This window comes from Ophidiomyces ophidiicola, assembly GCF_022830035.1.
Source record: "Ophidiomyces ophidiicola strain CBS 122913 chromosome Unknown scaffold_27, whole genome shotgun sequence".
Classification (NCBI taxonomy): Eukaryota; Fungi; Ascomycota; class Eurotiomycetes; order Onygenales; family Onygenaceae; genus Ophidiomyces; species Ophidiomyces ophidiicola.
In genome coordinates, this window is record NW_026054667.1 from 134327 (window position 1) to 152885 (window position 18559).

Consider the following 18559-nt stretch of genomic DNA (forward strand, 5'->3'; position numbering starts at 1 on the left):
TTCGTTCCGGTGGCATTGAAGACACCACAGGGTTAGTCACCAAGAATTTTCACTGATACCAGCTTTGCTTTCTTTGCAACTCCCAAGGCCTTCCCGATGATTGTACCAGCAACATGGGTACCGTGGCCACCATGATTAAACTTACAGTTATCAACATTGCTGAAACCCCAAGTGGCACGACCCTCAAACTCTTGGTGGGAAACATCCACGCCACTGTCGAAAAGGTAAACCGTAACACCTTCTCCGGCTGACTTTTGGTAAATGTAGCTGAATACATTTTTTTTGTCTGGGAAATTCGACGGAGACCCCAGGAGGGAGCAAAATCTTGAACATCCCAGGCATCTGATTTCAAATCTTCGGAGCGTCGTTGGGAAAATGGTGATTTTGATATTTCGAACTTCTTTGGGGAATCGGATTCTGCACGACGGAAGCGATGGGAAGGTTGGACATAGGATACATATAACCCCCATCAGGTTGATACAACAGAGTCTCAGGACATAGCTTCGTATCTCTTACATCTTTATGCTGTGCTATTTGCCTGGCTATCTTATTGGTAAAAAACCCGCCGTACCCCCTGAATTTTCCAATTTGGAATCGCTCTTCCTAGGACCACGAAATTGATGTGTGCGTCTCCTAGCAAGATTTTCTGCGGATTGAAGTTGGGCCGCCCAGGCTTTATGTGTGTTGAAATCCTGGTCGGAGACATCATTCTTCATAACAACGATGTAAGAATCCTTAACCTCGTCCTCGAGATTTTTTTGGGGCAATGAACTGGCCTGCATCGACGACAGAGAGTAGTGTTAGTGCACAGCAGTGACTTTATAGAGCCAACTCATGGTATATAATAGTATGAGTGTAGGTGTATTCTTGAAAAATTGATGCTAAAGGGTGGGGAAGTAGGAAAGGTGTATATGACGATTAATATATGCAGCCCGGATGATTGCTTCCCTGAAGCTGCTGATGGGCTCCGGGTGTGATTTAAACCGCTTGTGGGAGAGACAGGGTGTGGGAAAAGACAACAGCACCGGCAGGCTACACCGAATAAGGTGTTCACCTTTTTAGCTGAATGGCTAAGTCGGCTGCTATCATTGATAATGTACTCCGTATTCTTGCACTAGCTTTTGACGTTCCTTTGCAAACAGCTGTTCTCGATATATGAGGCTTTGGCTTGAAAGCGATTCTGAAGAGGGCACATGTCCAAAGAGCCATTTGATAAGTAGCCATCGAACTCTGTGCACGAAAATAAAAGGATTTTCTTCCCGACAATACCCGTTGGAAGGGAAAATTCAACACGTCAAGATCTCCTCTCCTGTGTCAAGGCATAAAGTGATCATGATCGTCTTCTCAAATATATCTTGGCTGAAAAATTCCCGCAATATCCCACTCCCTTCAATGCATGGTACCACAACATAACCTATCTATCTACACAGTTGTGCAGAAAGCAAGCACCTTAAACCCGTTGAAATGTTTGGGGAACAATGATGAAGGATGAACAAAAATGGTTCTGGCGGGCATGCAATCGACTGTACGAAAGAAGAACATTTGCTCTTGCCTAAATCCCCGGCCTCCTGCTCAAGTAGCGAAGAGCAAGTATTCAGTGCCCGTGATGACACCCGATAACAAATTCTCAAGTAGATAACATCGGGGCTCTGGGCATCTTGAGGGCTTTCAAGCCTAGGCGGAATCACGTCCAAGGATAGCATAAAATTCCCTTGGGTCAACTTCGTGAGTGTGTTCCTCCATTTCTTTCGTTGTTCGAAGGATCTTGAAGAAATTTTCACGTTAGAAAGAAGCCTTGGTCATTTTCCTTCAAAGGTCCTTTCCAATACTGTTAGAGTAACGTAATCATCACAACACTGCGGTACAATAGAAAAGAGCGCAAATAGAAGCCGGTTGGGCAAACGGTAAATTCTTCAAGGGCGACATCTGATGAGAGGCCGGGAAAACCCAGAGAGCATGGTGCATACACAAATACTAAAAGCTGGCGAGTCTGTTCTTTTCATTCCAAGTACTCTGTAGAGTCAGTCCTCTAGAAACTTCATGGGAACAGGAAAGCAAAGATAATACTAAATTTGCATGGAACAATTGGCATTCCGGCACCGAATAAGTGTCAATGTGTTTATAGCCTTTTTATTTCCTCTGGCAAACCCCGTGTCCATTCGGATTGTGGTTGAGCTTGACGGAAAGCGAACCATGGTCGTTCTGAGGAGATGCGGAATAAACCCAAAACTATTCAATCTTCGGAGTAGAACATTAAACGAAATAACTAAACAAATCACCTGGTACTGGAGACTTCAGGTTCAACATAAGTATGTTTAGTCCATTTCTTAACGTGAAGATTGAAGAAAGCGAAAAAAGCATGCAGAAACGCCGAATCTATCCTTCCACATAAGATTCTTAAGTTAAGTGTCCCTATTGGAAGTATATTTCCCTGAAGCTAGGAAAAAGAAAATAGGTTATAGGAAAAAGATATTGAGCAGTGTACTTGGTATTCAGTAGTTACTCGAATACGAGTAAAATCACTAGAAACATTAAGTAGTAGTTTTTTGGCTGATCTTACATGACCCAGCCCCAGGAATACCAGGATAAGCCACACGACATTTCACTAACACAGCCAAGCTATCCATACAATCGAGTAAGACGTGTCAGGTGGTAAGGATAGACAGTAAGAATTCTCGTATCATCCCGCGTAATTACGCTTCAGATGCCATAAACGCCGGAGAGAGAAATAACCAACGGGCGGGGGTCGTTAAATATAATAGTAAAAAAAAAGATATAACAGCAATAACTAGTGGATATAGCGAAGACAGAAGAATATCATGGAGAGTAACGAATGCACATATGGCGGTAGATATAGGATATTTAGTATTGTCCTTATCCAGGTGAACATCCACAATACACATGGCGCATTATGGGCCGGAAGTGCAAGGTGCGCCGGGTTGCTTAGTAGTGCGAAGAATCCGGGTTTGTAACCTGCGAAGATTAGACGAAATTCTATTTGTAAAGGGAGATAGTGTAGTGGTACCTTGAGGATTCTCCTGGAGAAGTCCTGATCATCGGCAATGCTGCCATTGCTTTGTCGACGCTGGGACATAAGAGTAGGGTCCAATCTTGAATCGGACGTCGATGTTTCGGAGTACGGTTTGCCCCCAGCAACAAAATTGCTGATAGTGGCATTCCGACGGTATTCTTCCATCACTTCCTGTCGTTTCTTGTGCTTAATGTAGAAGAACGCCCCTCCCGCAAGACTCGCCAACGCAAGTACTCCAACCACAACACCAGCAGCAATGCCAGCCTTATTTGGGCCATCATCCTTCTTTGGCGGGGCGTCAGTAGTCCCAGCTGTTACAACAACGGTCTCGCCGGACTTTGTTATCGTTTGCATTGGCGGGGTAGTGGAAGTCGAAGTTGGTTTATCATCCTCTGCATCAACATTTTCTTCTAGTCCCGTAAGTATAACTTGATATGCATCCTTTCCTCCGCCTGAGATCTGGTTAGTGGGAGCATTATTAAAAAACATTTTCACAGTTTGCTTACATGTCTCAAGATTATAGCCGATGCATTTGATTTGGCATTGGCTGTTGTCCGTCTTTTGGGAACTTGCTGGTAGCTTATCCCCGCAAAAGCACTCCGAACCCTTCCCCATCGCCATGACAGGTTTGCCCTTGGGTACACATATACCTCTGCAATATCCACGAGACTGAAATTTAAACGTTCCCTGGCTCTCCATCGACGAGACTGATTTGTAGCATCCTTTCTCTATCAATGAGGTCACTGGTGCGGGTGGAGACGAAGGCGTAGCAGCACTGGCAATGGGTTCGGCAGTTGAAAACTGGGCACACAATAGTAACGAAGCCGCAAAAGTGGCGGCTGATACGAGGAATCTCATGTCTGTGCGAAGTGTAGAATAAATAAGGTAAACGAGTGGATGGAATGCTAAAACAAAGTGGGATGCCCCGATGGCTTCCCCAAAGGCCGGTTTCAATACGTCGCTGGAGCCCCTTTATACAACTGAGGAAGGGCAAGCAAGCGTGGGCATTTAACCGACGTACGTCACTCGTTATTGCGCGCAGAATTTGCCCAAGCAGCAAAACCGAGTGCAAATGGTAATTTGTGTGTTTATTGATAAGTCAAGGTTCGGAGGGCAAGAAAAGAATCGGATCGACGATTGGATTTAATCGTGGCTTTCGTCTGATTTCCTGGCGGGTATAATCGTCTCCTCGCTAATAACGATGGAGTATGGGTACCGATAAACTCGTAAGGCTCGATCCTACTCAATATCAAGCCTCGTAAGTCGTTGATAATTGATGTTGGCGGTCGGTTGCGATGAAAGAGGGATGATAGTCAAAAGAGTGGCGAGATGTCGACGAGGGCGCACGGTTGGCCTTGGAACCCAAGACCAAAAGGTCGACAGGATGGGCAAAGAGAAAAAAAAGAGCGAAATCAAAAGCAAACCATTCGCACGGTTAGGGACTGGAACTGGACCTGATGGGAGAATCGGCAGCCCATGAGTTGGGATAACAAAGGACAGACAGAAGTTGAATTTGAGAAGCAAAATGAAACGAGTGTGAGGTGTTGGCCGGCGGTGGTGGCAGTCGGAGTGGAATAATGGGTGAAACCTCCTGGACGGTGGAATCACGGGCGAGGCCAGCCGCGCTAGCCGTGTTGGGCGTAAACACGATCGGCGCCGCGTACAGCATGTGTATGTACCGCTGGTATTGTGTGCGGAGGGGCCGCGCCAGCCGCTGCTGATTGGCCAAGCCGGGGGTGATACGCGTATCGGAGGGGCAGATACCGTTAGGGCCTCAGGCGCCGTCTCTGATTGGCGGCGGTCTGGCCAACATTACATGGCGGTTCTGGGGTCGGGTACGGCGACGGTACGGTACGGCGTCCTCCATACGCAGCGTGGGCCAGGAACAAGCCTAGCCATAATAGGCTAGCTCGGTACCTCCTCCCCTTTCTCTCCATGCCTGGTGGCGCTGTCGCACCATCTTGCCACGAACTCGATGTGCAGCAATGCGGGCAATCTGATTGCTACTTGCTTGTGACCTTCAGACGCCGCCCATGCCGTTTCCGTGATACATACTAATGATGCTGTACTGAGAGGGAGAAGAATAATAATATCGAGTGACGAGTGGACCTGTCGACTTCGTTTCTTCGCCCGATGAGCGCAACCCTAGTAAATTCTAACATACTACCGAAAACCCTGGCAGAAAACCTTGCCGATGAAGGCGAAACTTGCTCCAGAATTCATGAGCGTGCTCGGCTTCCCGTGAAGTTCTCAAAAATGGCGAATTCTGGAAAGTCTACTCTATGCTGAGGGGCCGTCTTCTCGCGCCGACTCGACATGTCTCCTGTAGCACTCTGTTGAGAATGCCGAGAGAAGCCCAAACATCTCATTCTTCTGCCAGTTTTATGTGTATTGAAACGTGTCTCAGCTTTGGACTGAACAGTCGGCGGGATGGATAGAAGATACTAAAAAGGTACCCCAAGTGTACCTATAAGTATCCCCGATACATCGTTGAAAGCTTGACTGAGCAATTTCCGGCCATGTACGGAGTACTCCGGACTCCGGCTCCTAAAATATCACAACTAATTTGAAGAAAGTCAGTGAGTTTCACGTTCATGACCACGTTCAACTAGTGATACACCGTTCCTCTGTGACTGGCGCTGTTTGTCAGCGTCTCCCGTCCCCTCTGCCACTTCTCCAGGCAGGATATATTCAAAACTTGCCATACCGACCTTTGTCAAGTCAGACCACGAACCAACTACCAGAGTCCAGACGTAGTGACAGTTGTATTTTTTGTCTATGGTTTCAACCGTTGCGCGCCCTACCGCTGAGAAAAGACACCAAGTCTGCATGTTGTAAAATCAATAATGATGGAAGCGCCGTGCAACGAGCTATCTTGTACATCTTTGGTACCGAGAGGGACAACGGCCATGGGCATTACAGTCCGTTATCATAGGAGTAAGTGGACTTCGGGCGCTTGAGTACCCTCACCCCTGGCTCAAGCCACTTTTGAAACGACCAGGAATCCTCTGTGCTCCTGGTGTTTGTTGGTGCCATCTCGGAAATACTGCCCGAAATCTCTCAGCCACTAAATGGGTTGGTGGACAAAATCAGCCCATTAGGAATAGGTGAAGGCCGGCAAAGAGAGAGCTTGGACACCACACGCCCTATACATATGCAGCCTGTAAGGATTCCACGACCTTGCATCAATTTCATCGAATTAAAAAAAAAAAAAAAAAGAAAAAGAAAAAAGGAAAATCATCGCATGGCCCTGAAATTTAAGGTGTGGCTTCAGGGGCACAAACGCTCGTGGCTGCCGCCCTGAGTACGGCCGATTTGCCTATCATAGTGCTGGTCAGGCGTCCTTAGCCTTGTCAGTACATACATAATGCAAGGCGTCTTCTCTGCTTCACTATTTAACTAGTGGCTGTGCCGTTGGACATTCTCTCCCTAAAAGCGTCCCAAGCTACCCTCAAGTCGTTCAAGATGCTGGCATCTCAATTCACCACAGAGCTTCTCAAACTTGGTTGTTCAAAGCTTTGCACCTTGCCTTTTAAATGGGTTCTTCATGCCAGTGTCCTACAGCGGTTACGAGCAGTGAATATAATATAAGGTATGACAGGAATTTGCCCCTGTGGGGAGTACTCATAGGGTTATTTATGGAGACCTTCTGAAGTGGTTATCGCTTGTCGCTGGCAGATACAATATCTAATCAAAGCCGCGAGGCTTACCTACCTGAGTCTCTACTGACAATGAGGACCGGAGATCAAGTACTATTGAATATATCTAAATCAAAAACCGTAAAAGGGACTAACGGTTGGGAGAAGGACTAAACTGCAGATTTTATTAGGTAGGGGAGTATTAGATTAGCATACTCTCGCGCATGTGTAGCGTAGTCGTACGAAACAGCTACATTGTCGTGTTTCTTATTGGATCAAGGACTCGCAGAGCTCTCAAAGCGAATACGGAGACTTTCATAGGTGTCCCAAGCTCACCATGCGTGACTAAATGGCCCTGCTCTCTAACCCAAGTTCTTAGTATTATATATTCCCACTCAAGCCATTGCTGACTTGAGTGGGTAACAACCCATTTTGAATTAAGCTAAGGGCAATTTCTAGTAAGAATTGTCATAAACATTATTATGCAATACGTCGTGACGACCACGCCATAGACCGAAACGCAGCATCTCCCATAACCTTCTAGCAATAGACTAAAGTGCAAAATTGCATACTGAGGATCAAGTTCCAAAAAACAGATTTTCGACATAGGCAGCGCGGGTATCTCTGTTACACTTCCGTAAATCAATCCAATTACGGCTTGGGTATATGTATAGTCCTGCTAACCATCATGCAGCCCCAAAGAATAAAAACGGCCGCGACAGGGTGGAATTCAAAGGACGTTCCGCGTGCGATTACTCCAAAGGGTATATCTTCTAACACCCAGCCCTTTGAGACCCAGTAGGCCATTGCTGCCGCGATTGATAGGGTGGTGGGAATGGGGGTGCCTTCAAAATATTTCGACTTTCCAGTTTTATCCTTGGGAAGAGTGGCGACAGTGACATTAAATCTAGCCAATCGAGTAAGGCCACAAAGTACGAAGAATGTAAGGAAGACGTGATCGAGGGCGGTGCGCATCCCGATGGCAAAGGCGGCAGCGGCAGGGGCCACGCCGAACGATACCTACGAATATGGTGGTTAGCTCCCACATACCACATCAAGTCTAATGGCGAGAGCACTCACTAAATCAGCCAAAGAATCGAGTTCTTGACCCATAAGCGATGACTTTCTTCTCCATCTCGCGACCTTCCCGTCCATGAAGTCGAAAAACAGCCCAAAAGGCATGAACGCCAATGCAATCCATAAATCTTTGAATTGAGATGGATCTCCGAGACAGTAACGCATGGAGGAAAATATCGACATTACTAAAACGCATCAATGTAAGTGGGAGTGTCGAGCGAAACGTAGCGGAAGAAAGGTCGCACCTCCGCAAAACCCTGTTCAGGTAAGTTAGCGTATTAAGTCGGAGAGTCGAGCGTAGAATATAGGTCAAAGACATGCTCACCATTTAATTCTGTGATCAGGTCCGCTAGGTGAAGGGCCCTATCATGAAGGTCGCATGAGCTGGCGTTGTTATTTGGGATGTCAAAGGCAACAAACCTGATCATGCTAAAGTGCCCTGCATCCGCAGCGAGCAGCATTTTTTGTTTATCTTGGGCTGACGAGATATCAGTATTGCAATTCTCGTAGGTGAAGATGGTTTGCTGTAGCTGACCGGGACTTTGGTTGTTTTCGCGCTTTGAGCCGGCAGTGGCCATTGCACCTGGGCTGGGGATAGAACTTCTGCGGGACATTGCCAAGCCTGTGGTTGGGATTGATGCAGCACACGACGGCGTTGGAAATGGCACTGAGCCTCGAAGAAACAGCTATGGCCAGCTGTGGGAGAAGGAAGGTTATTGTGTGATGAAGAGCAACAAGATTATAAGCGGTTTCCACGAACAGGCAGGCCTTGGATGGCTGTGAGGAAACGTCATACATAAGCGCTTTATTAGTGCGAGTGGCCAGCCAAGCCAGGCAAATCCTACTTCATAGGTCGCATGGGAATTGCATCAGCCAACACACCGCAACTTTTCATTTATTTTTACACAACCCTGCTGGAATACAGGGCCAGACAGCATTGTATGCCGACATTGTATCCATATATGAACTCCCAAACCGCACATACTCCAGAACGCCATGGAAAGGGATAATTAATAAGAACCGCGACCCCGGAACCCACCACGACTGCCTCCCCTTGGACCACCGCGCGATGAGAAGCCGCCACCTCTTCCGCCTCTAGCTCCGCCTCCACCGCGGCCTCCAAAGCCGCCTCCAAAGCCGCCTCTTCCTCTTGGGGCTCCCCGTCCACCGCGGGCGCCGCCCCTACCTCCGCGAGGGGCACCTCGCCCACCGCCGGGTGTTTTCTTAGGTTTCGAGACCCCTATGATGATTGCATCAGACATGATCATAAATGTACCAGCAAGAGTGCTATCATACCTGGTGGTGGCTTAGGTTTTGGTAGGAACCTGTGACCGGAATATTAGAAACACAGTAAGGTAAATGGCATTCTCTGACCACGTACTTCTCCAGAGGTAAGAGTTTGTCACCCCCAATGTAGAACTTGTCGCCAGCTTTGAATGATGTAGCGACGATGCCGTTCTGCGGTTTTATCGTGAAGTATACTTGATTAATTGGGCCCAAGACTTCATCTACCTTTCCGACTGGCGTCTAAATACCGGGAGCTGTTAGCTCAGGTGCATTTTCGCTGCAAGGCAAATTGATGTACCTTATTCTCGAGATATATCGGCGCATTGAAATATGGGATTTTGGGGTTGATGGATTCGCAGACCATCTCTCCTTCACAAGCATGCATGAATGACCCCATTTCTAGCTCCAAATCAGCTTTCCGTCTACGTAGCAGAGACTAGCTTGTTCAGATATACCTAGGACAGTATCCGGTGGGCCAAATGACTGCTGCATTCCTCCTCGTCCTGGTAAAAGTCTAGTCAGCATCTGATGATAAATTGTTTCGAGATAAAACTTCCTAGCATTCTTACCTCCACGGGGAGCGAAGCCACCTCGATTAGCGCCGGTGCCAAACCCACGGCCTCTGCTGCCTCCTCGGAAGGACATGATGCCAATAATTTGCTAGGCAAAAAGCGCGGTGCTGGAAAGGTCGAATTGGTATTCGTTACGCTGCCATTCCTCGCCAAAAGTTAGGTTCGGCTAAGAGTGTGAAAAAAAAGTGGCACGTGACTCACCGCTTTCGCGGAGAACCTAAATTCGAAGTCATCTATATGGGAGGATCAATGGTTGCGCGACTGAAGAGAATTAACAGCGATTGCTGGTGAACGGCCAGAGCCCAAGCGAGTCTTCGACATGGCTGAAGAAACTTCCAAATCCTCTATCTCCGAGGGTGTCCAAACTGACCTTCCTGACCGCTCCGCCGGCTCAGCCCCCGCTGCTCAAAGTACCCCTCAGCAGAAAGCGGGCAAGGGGAAAAAACCCGACGCTACACCACTTCCAGACTTTATCGTTGAGCGCAATAAGTTGTTTGATGAGTTGAAGAGGGCTGCAGACGAGGGATTGAAGAGCAGACCCCGTTTCGATATCAACGTCACTCTCGATATCGGTGATGGCTCCCCAGCGACTGTTATTGCCAAGGCATGGGAATCTACCCCGGGCTCTTTCTTAAAGGATATTCCCAAGGAGTTTAGTGCCAATGTGGTTATTGCAAAGCTTGACGGCAAACAGCTCTGGGATTTGGATCGACCGCTGGAGAAAGATTGCCGGGTGTCCTACCTCCCGTTTGATAGCCCTGAAGGAAGAGAGGTGTTCTGGCACTCTAGTGCTCACGTTTTAGGCGAGGCTGCGGAATGCGAGTATGGGTGCATGCTTTCTCATGGACCACCCACTGCGCAAGGATTTTTCTACGATATGGCCTTGCCAAACAGGTGGGTGTATATTGTTCAATATCAGTGCTCCGGCTAATATTTCACAGTGGAGTTGTAAAAGAGTCGGATTGGCCGTCATTGGATTCTCGCTCAACCAGGATTTTTAAAGAAAAACAATCATTTGATCGGTTGGAAGTCTCCAAAGAAGATCTAAAGAAAATGTTCAGCTATAGCAAGTACAAGATGCACTATATCAACAATCTTATCGAAGGTGAAAGCAGCACCGTATATCGGTGTGGCACATTGGTGGATTTGTGCAGAGGACCACATATCCAAAATACTGGAAAGATCAAGGCCATGAAGATTATGCAGGTAAGTAATCACCAGTCGAGTTACATGCTCGCCACTGACTTTTGGTAGAACTCTTCGGCCTATTTCTTAGGTGACCAGTCAAATGATTCTTTACAGCGTATTCGCGGCGTTGCATTCCCGGACAAAAAGTCTTTACAAGATCACCTTAAATTCCTTGAAGAAGCCGAAAAACGTAATCATCTGAAAATTGGCAAAGAGCAGGAGTTGTTCTTCTTTGACGACGTCTCTCCTGGTTGTCCATTCCTTCTACCCAACGGAACGAGAATCTTCAACGAATTGCAGAAACTGCTGCGAACGGAATATCGCAAACGAGGCTATCAAGAGGTCCAGTCACCTAACATGTATGATGTTGGCCTGTGGCGCACCTCCGGCCATTGGAACCACTACAAAGACGATATGTTTAAACTTGCAGTAGAAAAACGAGAATGGGCCTTGAAACCTATGAATTGCCCTGGTCACTGCATCATGTTCAATCACCGTGAGAGAAGTTATCGAGAACTGCCACTCCGCATGGCAGACTTTGGTGTGCTCCATAGAAATGAGGCTTCTGGAGCCTTACATGGGTTGACCCGTGTTAGAAAATTCCAACAAGATGACACTCACATTTTTTGCACCGAAGATCAGGTAATGTGCCGTCTGAGTCGTCTCCAGACCGAGTTCATTTACTGACTGGAACAGATCACCCAAGAAATCGAGGGCCTTTTTGATTTTCTTAGCGTCATCTACGGGCTCTTCGGGTTCAGCTTCAGGTTGAAAATATCCACTAGACCGGAGAAATATCTCGGGAAACTTGAGACTTGGGATTTTGCTGAAGCTCAACTAAAAGAAGCTCTCACCAGGTTTAAGGGCTCAGATTGGGAAATAGATGAAGGTGACGGCGCTTTTTATGGACCAAAGATCGACATCACGATCCAGGATGCCCTTAAGAGAGAGTTCCAGTGTGCCACCATCCAGCTCGATTACCAACTTCCCCAGAATTTTAAGCTAGAGTACATGACAGGCGAATCGCTGAAGCAAAAAGCTGCAGATTCAAAAGAAGATAATAGCAGCAAGCCCGATGCAGATGAGGGTGTTTCGGGACCTGGACGTGCTCGGCCCGTGATGATCCACCGAGCCATTATTGGTAGTTTTGAGCGCTTTTTTGGTATTCTGATTGAACACTTTGGCGGCAAATGGCCATTCTGGCTGAGCCCTCGACAAATACTCATTGTGCCTGTTATGCCAGCAGTCTATGACTATGTTGAGGAGCTCCAGGGAATTCTTCGGGGGGATAAATTAAATGTTGATATTGATGTCAGTGGCAATACATTACAGAAAAAGATTCGCAGTGGCCAACTGGCTCAGTATAACTTTATTTTTGGTATGTTGCTTGCTTTTTTCTTTTCTTTACAACTGCCTTCGCCTTTACAGGCACCTTAGCTGACATTGATCAACAGTTGTTGGTGCTCAAGAAAAGGAGACCCGCACCGTCAATATTAGAAACCGCGACGATCCTGCATCCCAAGCAAAGGGCAGCCTCATCCCACTTGACGAGGCTCGGGCTAAACTCCGTGCTCTTCGCAAGGAGCGTCGCCTGCGCAATGAGCTTTAGATGTTGTTGGCTGCTGTCGGTCTTTGCTGAATAAACACGGAATTTAGATTGCGTACGGTGTAGAAATAGGGAACATGTCACAGGCTGCCTGAAAACTTGCCGTGTTGTCCCGTGTGATGTGGTTTCATTGGTAGCAAGCTTAAGCTGATATTCGTCCAACCACCCAACTTCTAGTGTTGCTTATGTCCAGGAGCCAGGAAAATTTGGATTGCAAATACCACGAATACTACAGACATCCTCCGTACAATAATCGATTCTATTTCAAGCACTGAAACTCGGTGCTGAGCCAGCATACCAGCGTAGAGTACCAAATTAGGCTATACACCTAGTTGCCCGAAGACCCATATCGGACTCTCCGTGTGTCATTATTCATGTAGCAGTTAACTGTAGCCGAGTGAGGGGGGTAATGGGAAAAGATTATTCTCTGCAATGCCCAATCCGTCACTCCGGGTCACGTTGCACTCCGGCTTGGTAATCAACACGGTCTCGGCTGAACGTGCCGTAGTACAGAACCATGAGATGGGCGATACTTCCTTTGCATCCATTTTTGTTATCAATCACATTGCTGTCGATCGCCTCAGGCAGACGGACAAATGATCATGCCGGGCCGCCGGCATGGCCAGAATTTGAGAGCTGTCTTGAGAGCAATTGTCATTTTCTTCATGGTGCTAACACGGGTATGAATAGAGTCACGAACGTGGTAAACCACTCTCCTTGTGATGTTAGTGAACCTCGGGTTCCTGGTGTTTATCAAGGTATCCTGGGATTCAAAATATGTACTCCGTATGTCCAACACAACGCTGTCGAACATGCATATTAAATATCGACAGGCGGCCGTAACGATGTGGGTCTACGTTTGCACCCTGCCATCCATGTTGCCGCTGTGTAACACCTGGAGAGTAAATAATAATATTGGAGGCCTCGCCATCATCGTGGCTTTGAAAACCCGCTGATGACCTGAAGGAACAATGCTAATAATAATGGGGTTCAAAAAGCACATCGCAATTTCGGCAGTTGATGGAGACTCTGTCCTGCTCATTAGTTAACTAGTGCTGATAAGCCAACTACTAAACACCAACCAAGAAAAAGCCCGCACGCGCGTTCGCACCGCCGGTTGCAGCCACGCCTATCAAGCGCGGGTGAAATGCTGTTGCCTTGAGGCGCGGGGGGCAGGCCTAAAAGACTTTCTAGACGTTCTCGTTTGATGGTGGGCTAAGACATTCCCACCTGATAGAGTTCTTCGGCCTGCCCCGGGGGCCTTGTCTCGCTCTAGCTATCCCGACAGCTTCTTCCAATCCCGACTTCGAATACGGGGAATACGGCGGCTTGACTCATCTTCGTCATCTTTTGGTGTGAAAGCCACGAGCTGCGATGATTGACACGGCACTATCATATTATTTTTGCGGGATTTACAGTGCTCGCTGCTTGGAGCTGACGCCCGCGGAATACCATGTGGTTCCAGTGAGTTACAGCAGGACGCAGGCAGTGCAGCCCTGGTATGTCCCAACGTTTTAAACGACTGGGCCCCGCGTGGTGACTGGCTGTTTGAGCGTGCTTAAGCTTGGAAGCTTGCTCGTCTTCGGGACGTGGGCGGCGACAAGGCGCGCCAGGGCCATTAGTGATCTCGGCGTTGGATCGGAAGGGATTAATAATAAAAATAAGGAGAACCAGCAGGTTGCGGTGCCAGCTATGATTCATTCCTGGGAGCGAGCGGCGAGTGACCAGGTGCGATCGCAGCCCTGGGTTGAATCTGACCTGAAGCTCCAAGCGCCGATTCCCAAGAATAACAAACAGCCCCGGGCCCAAAGGCCAGCGTGCATCCTGTGTGCAAGACGCTGTGCTGCCTGTAGGTGTAGCACAGCAGGTCGCCCTGGCGGCGCATTATGATCTTATTCTCCCCTGCCTGAAAGCGCATGGACTCCGCCCGTGGCTGAGGATGGAGCAGCGGTCGAAGCCTATTAATTTCTCACCGACTTGCTAATCCCTGGCGCCGCCTTTGTCTGCGCGTCTGGAGGCTGTTGTTGGGAGCCGGTTCGGTTGCACAGGCAGGCTGGCGGCATTGGTTTGGTGCACGAGAGCCGTCGAGTCTGCACGGCTCTCGTCTACTGAACCCTGGCTCTGTAGCAGTATAGTTAGCTAGTAGTGTAAGTATTCAGCCAGTCAGTCTATCAGTTACATCGTGAGCGGGCTGTTGTTCCAGATCCTCTCCCAGGATCCATCTTCCCGCGCCAGACAACGAGCCGTCGTTCAACAGCTCCCACAGTCGGGGCGCAGGCTGCCAATGAGACGCGGCGCGCCAGCTCGCCCGAGCTGCTCGAGGCCCCGGGCAGCTTGCCGTATCAGGCCAAATGTCGTACTGGCTGTGAAAGAAATAATAATAGCTTCATCCACACCGGATCTTCGCCTGGATCGATGCCAAGCCATAGATCACCGGCGGGCTCTCTGGAACGGCTGCGGACGGGTTCTTGGAGCAAGGGAGATTCCTGGGCTGTGTGATAGGGGGGGGGGGCGCCGCTGTCATAGTTGACTAATTTCTGGATGTCGTGCCCTGGCTCCCCTGCGCGTGCGAGCTTGTGCCGTTGGCAGAGTGTTGCCGACTGAGTTCACCTGGTAAGCTTTCGCCCTTGGATACTCCGTAGTTAGTTCTCTACGCCATCTACAGCGTAGCTAGTTACATACCACTTTTTACCACCTTCGCCTCCATCGACCAACGCCCCATATCTCGAATTGCTCCCGCGCTTTGGATCTCTGTCCGCCTAGTACCGCTGGGACTCTCACGCCGTCACCCATTGCACCCCTTGGCCTCGCAAAACCCTCGCGTCTATCTGTCACCGGCCCCACGTGCAGATAGACAGTTCCTCCTCCTCGCCCCGCAAACCAGTGCTTGCTGCGGATCGTCTCCGGAGCAGTCAAAGGGCAAGAATAGGCCGCCCGGGCCCAGGTTGCATCCGCCATCTGGCAATATCTTAGGTCGTGGCGGCTCGGGCTCATGGAGCAGTTCAGCGGCGGAAAGCCAGATGGCCCTGACTTTGATATGTCGCAGCTGGCAGGTCAGCCGCCGCAGATGTTTGGCCATTCGGAAGGCTCTCCAGCCCCGCCCACAATGGGATCCGTGTACTCAGAAGAGCAGATGATGGGGGGGTTGGAAGACAATAACGATGCGAAGCGGAGAAGGATTGCTAGGGTCTGTCGTTCATTGCCTGCTTTGGAAGCTGTTGTGTCTGACGAACGAGCTCTTTTAGGCCTGTGATATGTGTCGCAAGAAGAAGATCAAGTGCGATGGGAAGATGCCAAAATGTTCACATTGCATCAACTATAAGACGGAATGCATCTTTACGCAGGTCGAAAAGAAAAGAAACCCCCCAAAAGGGTATGTTTATTCGTGCGTCTTAGCATGTATATTTCAATTATCTGTGTCAAACGATGCTAATACTGTGCTGTCTGGCCTAGAGCTAAATATATTGAAGGCTTGGAAAACCGTTTGGGCCGCATGGAATCTCTGCTGCGACTGTCCGGCTTGCTATCAGAGGTGGACGGTGGAAAGACAGATCTCGGTACATTGGAACGGCGGCTTGCAGATAGGTCTGTAATTTCAGCATCACAGCCGTCGAGAATGCCTTCCATACCTAGCTCTGCGCTTCCAATGATGCCTGGGCCATCGTCCCACCATTCCACCCCCCGCGCCGAGTCGAATCTTAGCCCGCGGAGCCCTGCAGGCTCACCGGATTCTCAGAAAGAGTCGGAGGCTGAGTTGGATTCACTATCGGATATGATGTGCTCGCTGGTCACTACTAATTGTGGGGAGACTAGATACATTGGTACATGCTGTTGTTAAACGCCTCTTTTTTTTTTTTTACTTATGCTAACGTATTTGCAGGGTCCTCTTCTGGATTCTCGATTTTCTCCCCGAAAGGTATACAGTGGGTTAATGAGAAGACCGGTGACTCTTCATTTGAGGACATGATATCGTCCGCCTACATAGACGATAATAAATGGATATATTGGAAACCAGAAATCTTTAGCGACATATTTGCTCGACGAGTATTCAAGCCTCTGCCACCTCGAGACGAAGCCCTATCTCTTTTTCGAGATTATTTTGAGAATTTCAACTGTGTTTTCCCATTATTTCATGAGCCAACATTTATGCACTTGGTGGAGAGGCAATACTCACGGGACCCTTATGAAGGCTCGGGATGGTGGGCAAGCATCAATGTTGCCCTAGCCATAGCGCACCGTTTACGAGTCATGAGCAATCTTGCCCCCCAAGAAGAAGATAAGAAAGCCTGGCTATATCTGAAAAATGCTATGGGCGTTTTGACGGAGCTTACTATGCGAAATACTGACCTTTTGAGTGTGCAAGCACTCCTTGGGATGGTGAGTGGATACCTGTCATTCTGTGATTTGAGAATTTGCCTTGTCTAATATCGTAGGCTCTCTTTTTACAAGGAACGCCCAACCCTCAGCCTAGTTTCTTCCTCGTTGCTGCTGCCATTCGCCTCTCCCACAGTATTGGTCTACATAAACGAGGCTCCGGATTTGGCTTGAACCCAGTTGAGCTTGAACAACGGAAACGAGTGTTCTGGATAGCATATATGCTGGACAAAGAGTAGGGTTTGGTGTATTATTTTTGATGGTTACATTTACTGATTGGCTTCTAGTATCTGTCTACGTTCAGGGCGCCCACCAGTACAAGACGATGACGATATGAATGTCGAGCTTCCTAGTGAAGATCCTCCCGACAACATTGGAAATGTGCCTCTTTCAGACGGTAAAAGCAAGGTCAACTTATTCCGTTTAATGTGTCTTTTCGGAACCATCGAAAGCAAAGTTTACAAGCAGCTGTACTCCACGAAAGCCGCACGTCAGTCAGATGGAGAACTTCTAAACACGATCGGCGAGCTTGATAGAGAGCTCGAAGACTGGAAGGACAGCATCCCCCTAGACTTCCGCCCCGAGTATGAAATCAAAACTACCCATCGACCTTTGATCCTACCCATAGTCGTCCTCCATTTTGCTTACTATAACTGCCTGACAACAATCCATCGGATGTCGGTACACCATGGATACTGGACGAGCCGTCTTTCAAATTATGCAATTCAGGGACTTAACGCCAGGCCGCTGAACCCAAGAGTCTTTTCTTCGGCCGTTTTGTGTGTTTCTGCTGCTAGGGCATCGATCAATTTAATAAAATACATTCCGCAAGGCGATTTTGCTTGTGTTTGGTAAGAATTCTAAGCTCTGTTTAGACTGTAAGGCTGACTTAAACCACAGGTTGATTCTTTACTTTCCCATTTCTGCTCTTGTTACCCTTTTCGCAAATATTCTTCAAAACCCACTAGATGCCCGGGCACGGTCAGATGTGAAGCTGATGAATTTGGTTGTGAATTTCCTGTCAAAGCTTGCGACGGACGAATCTAATGGCAGTGTGAAACGCATGCTTAGTGTCTGCTCAGAGTTTGAAAGAATTGCTAAAGTGGTCCTCGACCGTGCGGAGACAGAGTCACAGGCCAGAAGAAAGCGTAAGGCAACTGCAGACGATAATAGTATTGTTGAAACACCAAACGAGTCCGGCACCGATGTCCCTTTGTCTGCAGTCACATCACCGCCAGTGATGCCCCAGTCTACCCAAACATCTCCGCGATTTCCATATATGGCAGCCCCTAATAACTGTCCGCCGCCAACTGCAGCCATGGCCGGTTTTCCGGCGTCACAACCGGAACAGCAACCGATGTTTCAAGCTACTACAGCAGAGAACATCCCAACAACTCTTCCAAAAGGCACTACAGGCTTGAACCAGGATTTCTCGGGACTACTGGGCGGTCCAACGTTGAACCAAACAGCAACCCTAACCTCAGAACAAGCTTTCCCTGCAGATCCACTGCCTATCGATATCTCCGCTTTCCAGCAACCCTTCGTCCCGCAGGATCTATGGCAAATGCCAATGACGTTAGAATGGGATTGGGCAGAAATGCCCAACAACAACTTTCAGTTTGGAGATGATGGATCGACATAATGATCCCAAAGAAACATGTTGTTTTTCGATTGTACGCGTGTGAAAGGTTGGTTTTTAAAAGCGGTGCAGTGTTTTGGACTAGGAATGCGACCTGTGATGGATGGATGACCAGATGGATGGTAACGTGATTTAAGATGAAGGCGT

The 18559-nt window shown here is 48.4% G+C and overlaps 5 protein-coding genes across 5 annotated transcripts; 2 read left to right on the plus strand and 3 right to left on the minus strand.

The window, feature by feature from the left end:
• Positions 1-2943: 2943 nt before the first annotated feature.
• Positions 2944-3889, minus strand: wsc1 (Protein SLG1; the record flags this gene model as incomplete). The annotated part of the gene is made up of 3 exons (XM_049254439.1): positions 2944-2973; positions 3026-3483; positions 3538-3889. 3 exons carry the CDS (start codon positions 3887-3889, stop codon positions 2944-2946), a joined length of 840 nt encoding a protein of 279 aa, XP_049106586.1.
• Positions 3890-7320: 3431 nt separating this feature from the next.
• CHO1 (CDP-diacylglycerol-serine O-phosphatidyltransferase) lies at positions 7321-8360 on the minus strand (the record flags this gene model as incomplete). Its single annotated transcript, XM_049254440.1, has 4 exons — positions 7321-7689; positions 7750-7931; positions 7992-8003; positions 8072-8360. 4 exons carry the CDS (start codon positions 8358-8360, stop codon positions 7321-7323), a joined length of 852 nt encoding a protein of 283 aa, XP_049106587.1.
• A 396-nt stretch (positions 8361-8756) lies between these two features.
• GAR1_2 (H/ACA snoRNP pseudouridylase subunit) lies at positions 8757-9678 on the minus strand (the record flags this gene model as incomplete). Its single annotated transcript, XM_049254441.1, has 6 exons — positions 8757-8986; positions 9043-9071; positions 9128-9273; positions 9332-9432; positions 9489-9536; positions 9603-9678. The coding sequence occupies 6 exons, from the start codon at positions 9676-9678 to the stop codon at positions 8757-8759; spliced, it is 630 nt and encodes a 209-aa protein (XP_049106588.1).
• A 246-nt stretch (positions 9679-9924) lies between these two features.
• Positions 9925-12402, plus strand: LOZ57_005411 (uncharacterized protein; the record flags this gene model as incomplete). The annotated part of the gene is made up of 5 exons (XM_049254442.1): positions 9925-10499; positions 10547-10811; positions 10860-11435; positions 11490-12171; positions 12248-12402. The coding sequence occupies 5 exons, from the start codon at positions 9925-9927 to the stop codon at positions 12400-12402; spliced, it is 2253 nt and encodes a 750-aa protein (XP_049106589.1).
• Positions 12403-15391: 2989 nt separating this feature from the next.
• On the plus strand, positions 15392-18415 carry LOZ57_005412 (uncharacterized protein; the record flags this gene model as incomplete). Its single annotated transcript, XM_049254443.1, has 7 exons — positions 15392-15586; positions 15645-15772; positions 15853-16220; positions 16280-16776; positions 16833-17008; positions 17061-17624; positions 17674-18415. 7 exons carry the CDS (start codon positions 15392-15394, stop codon positions 18413-18415), a joined length of 2670 nt encoding a protein of 889 aa, XP_049106590.1.
• Positions 18416-18559: the final 144 nt, after the last annotated feature.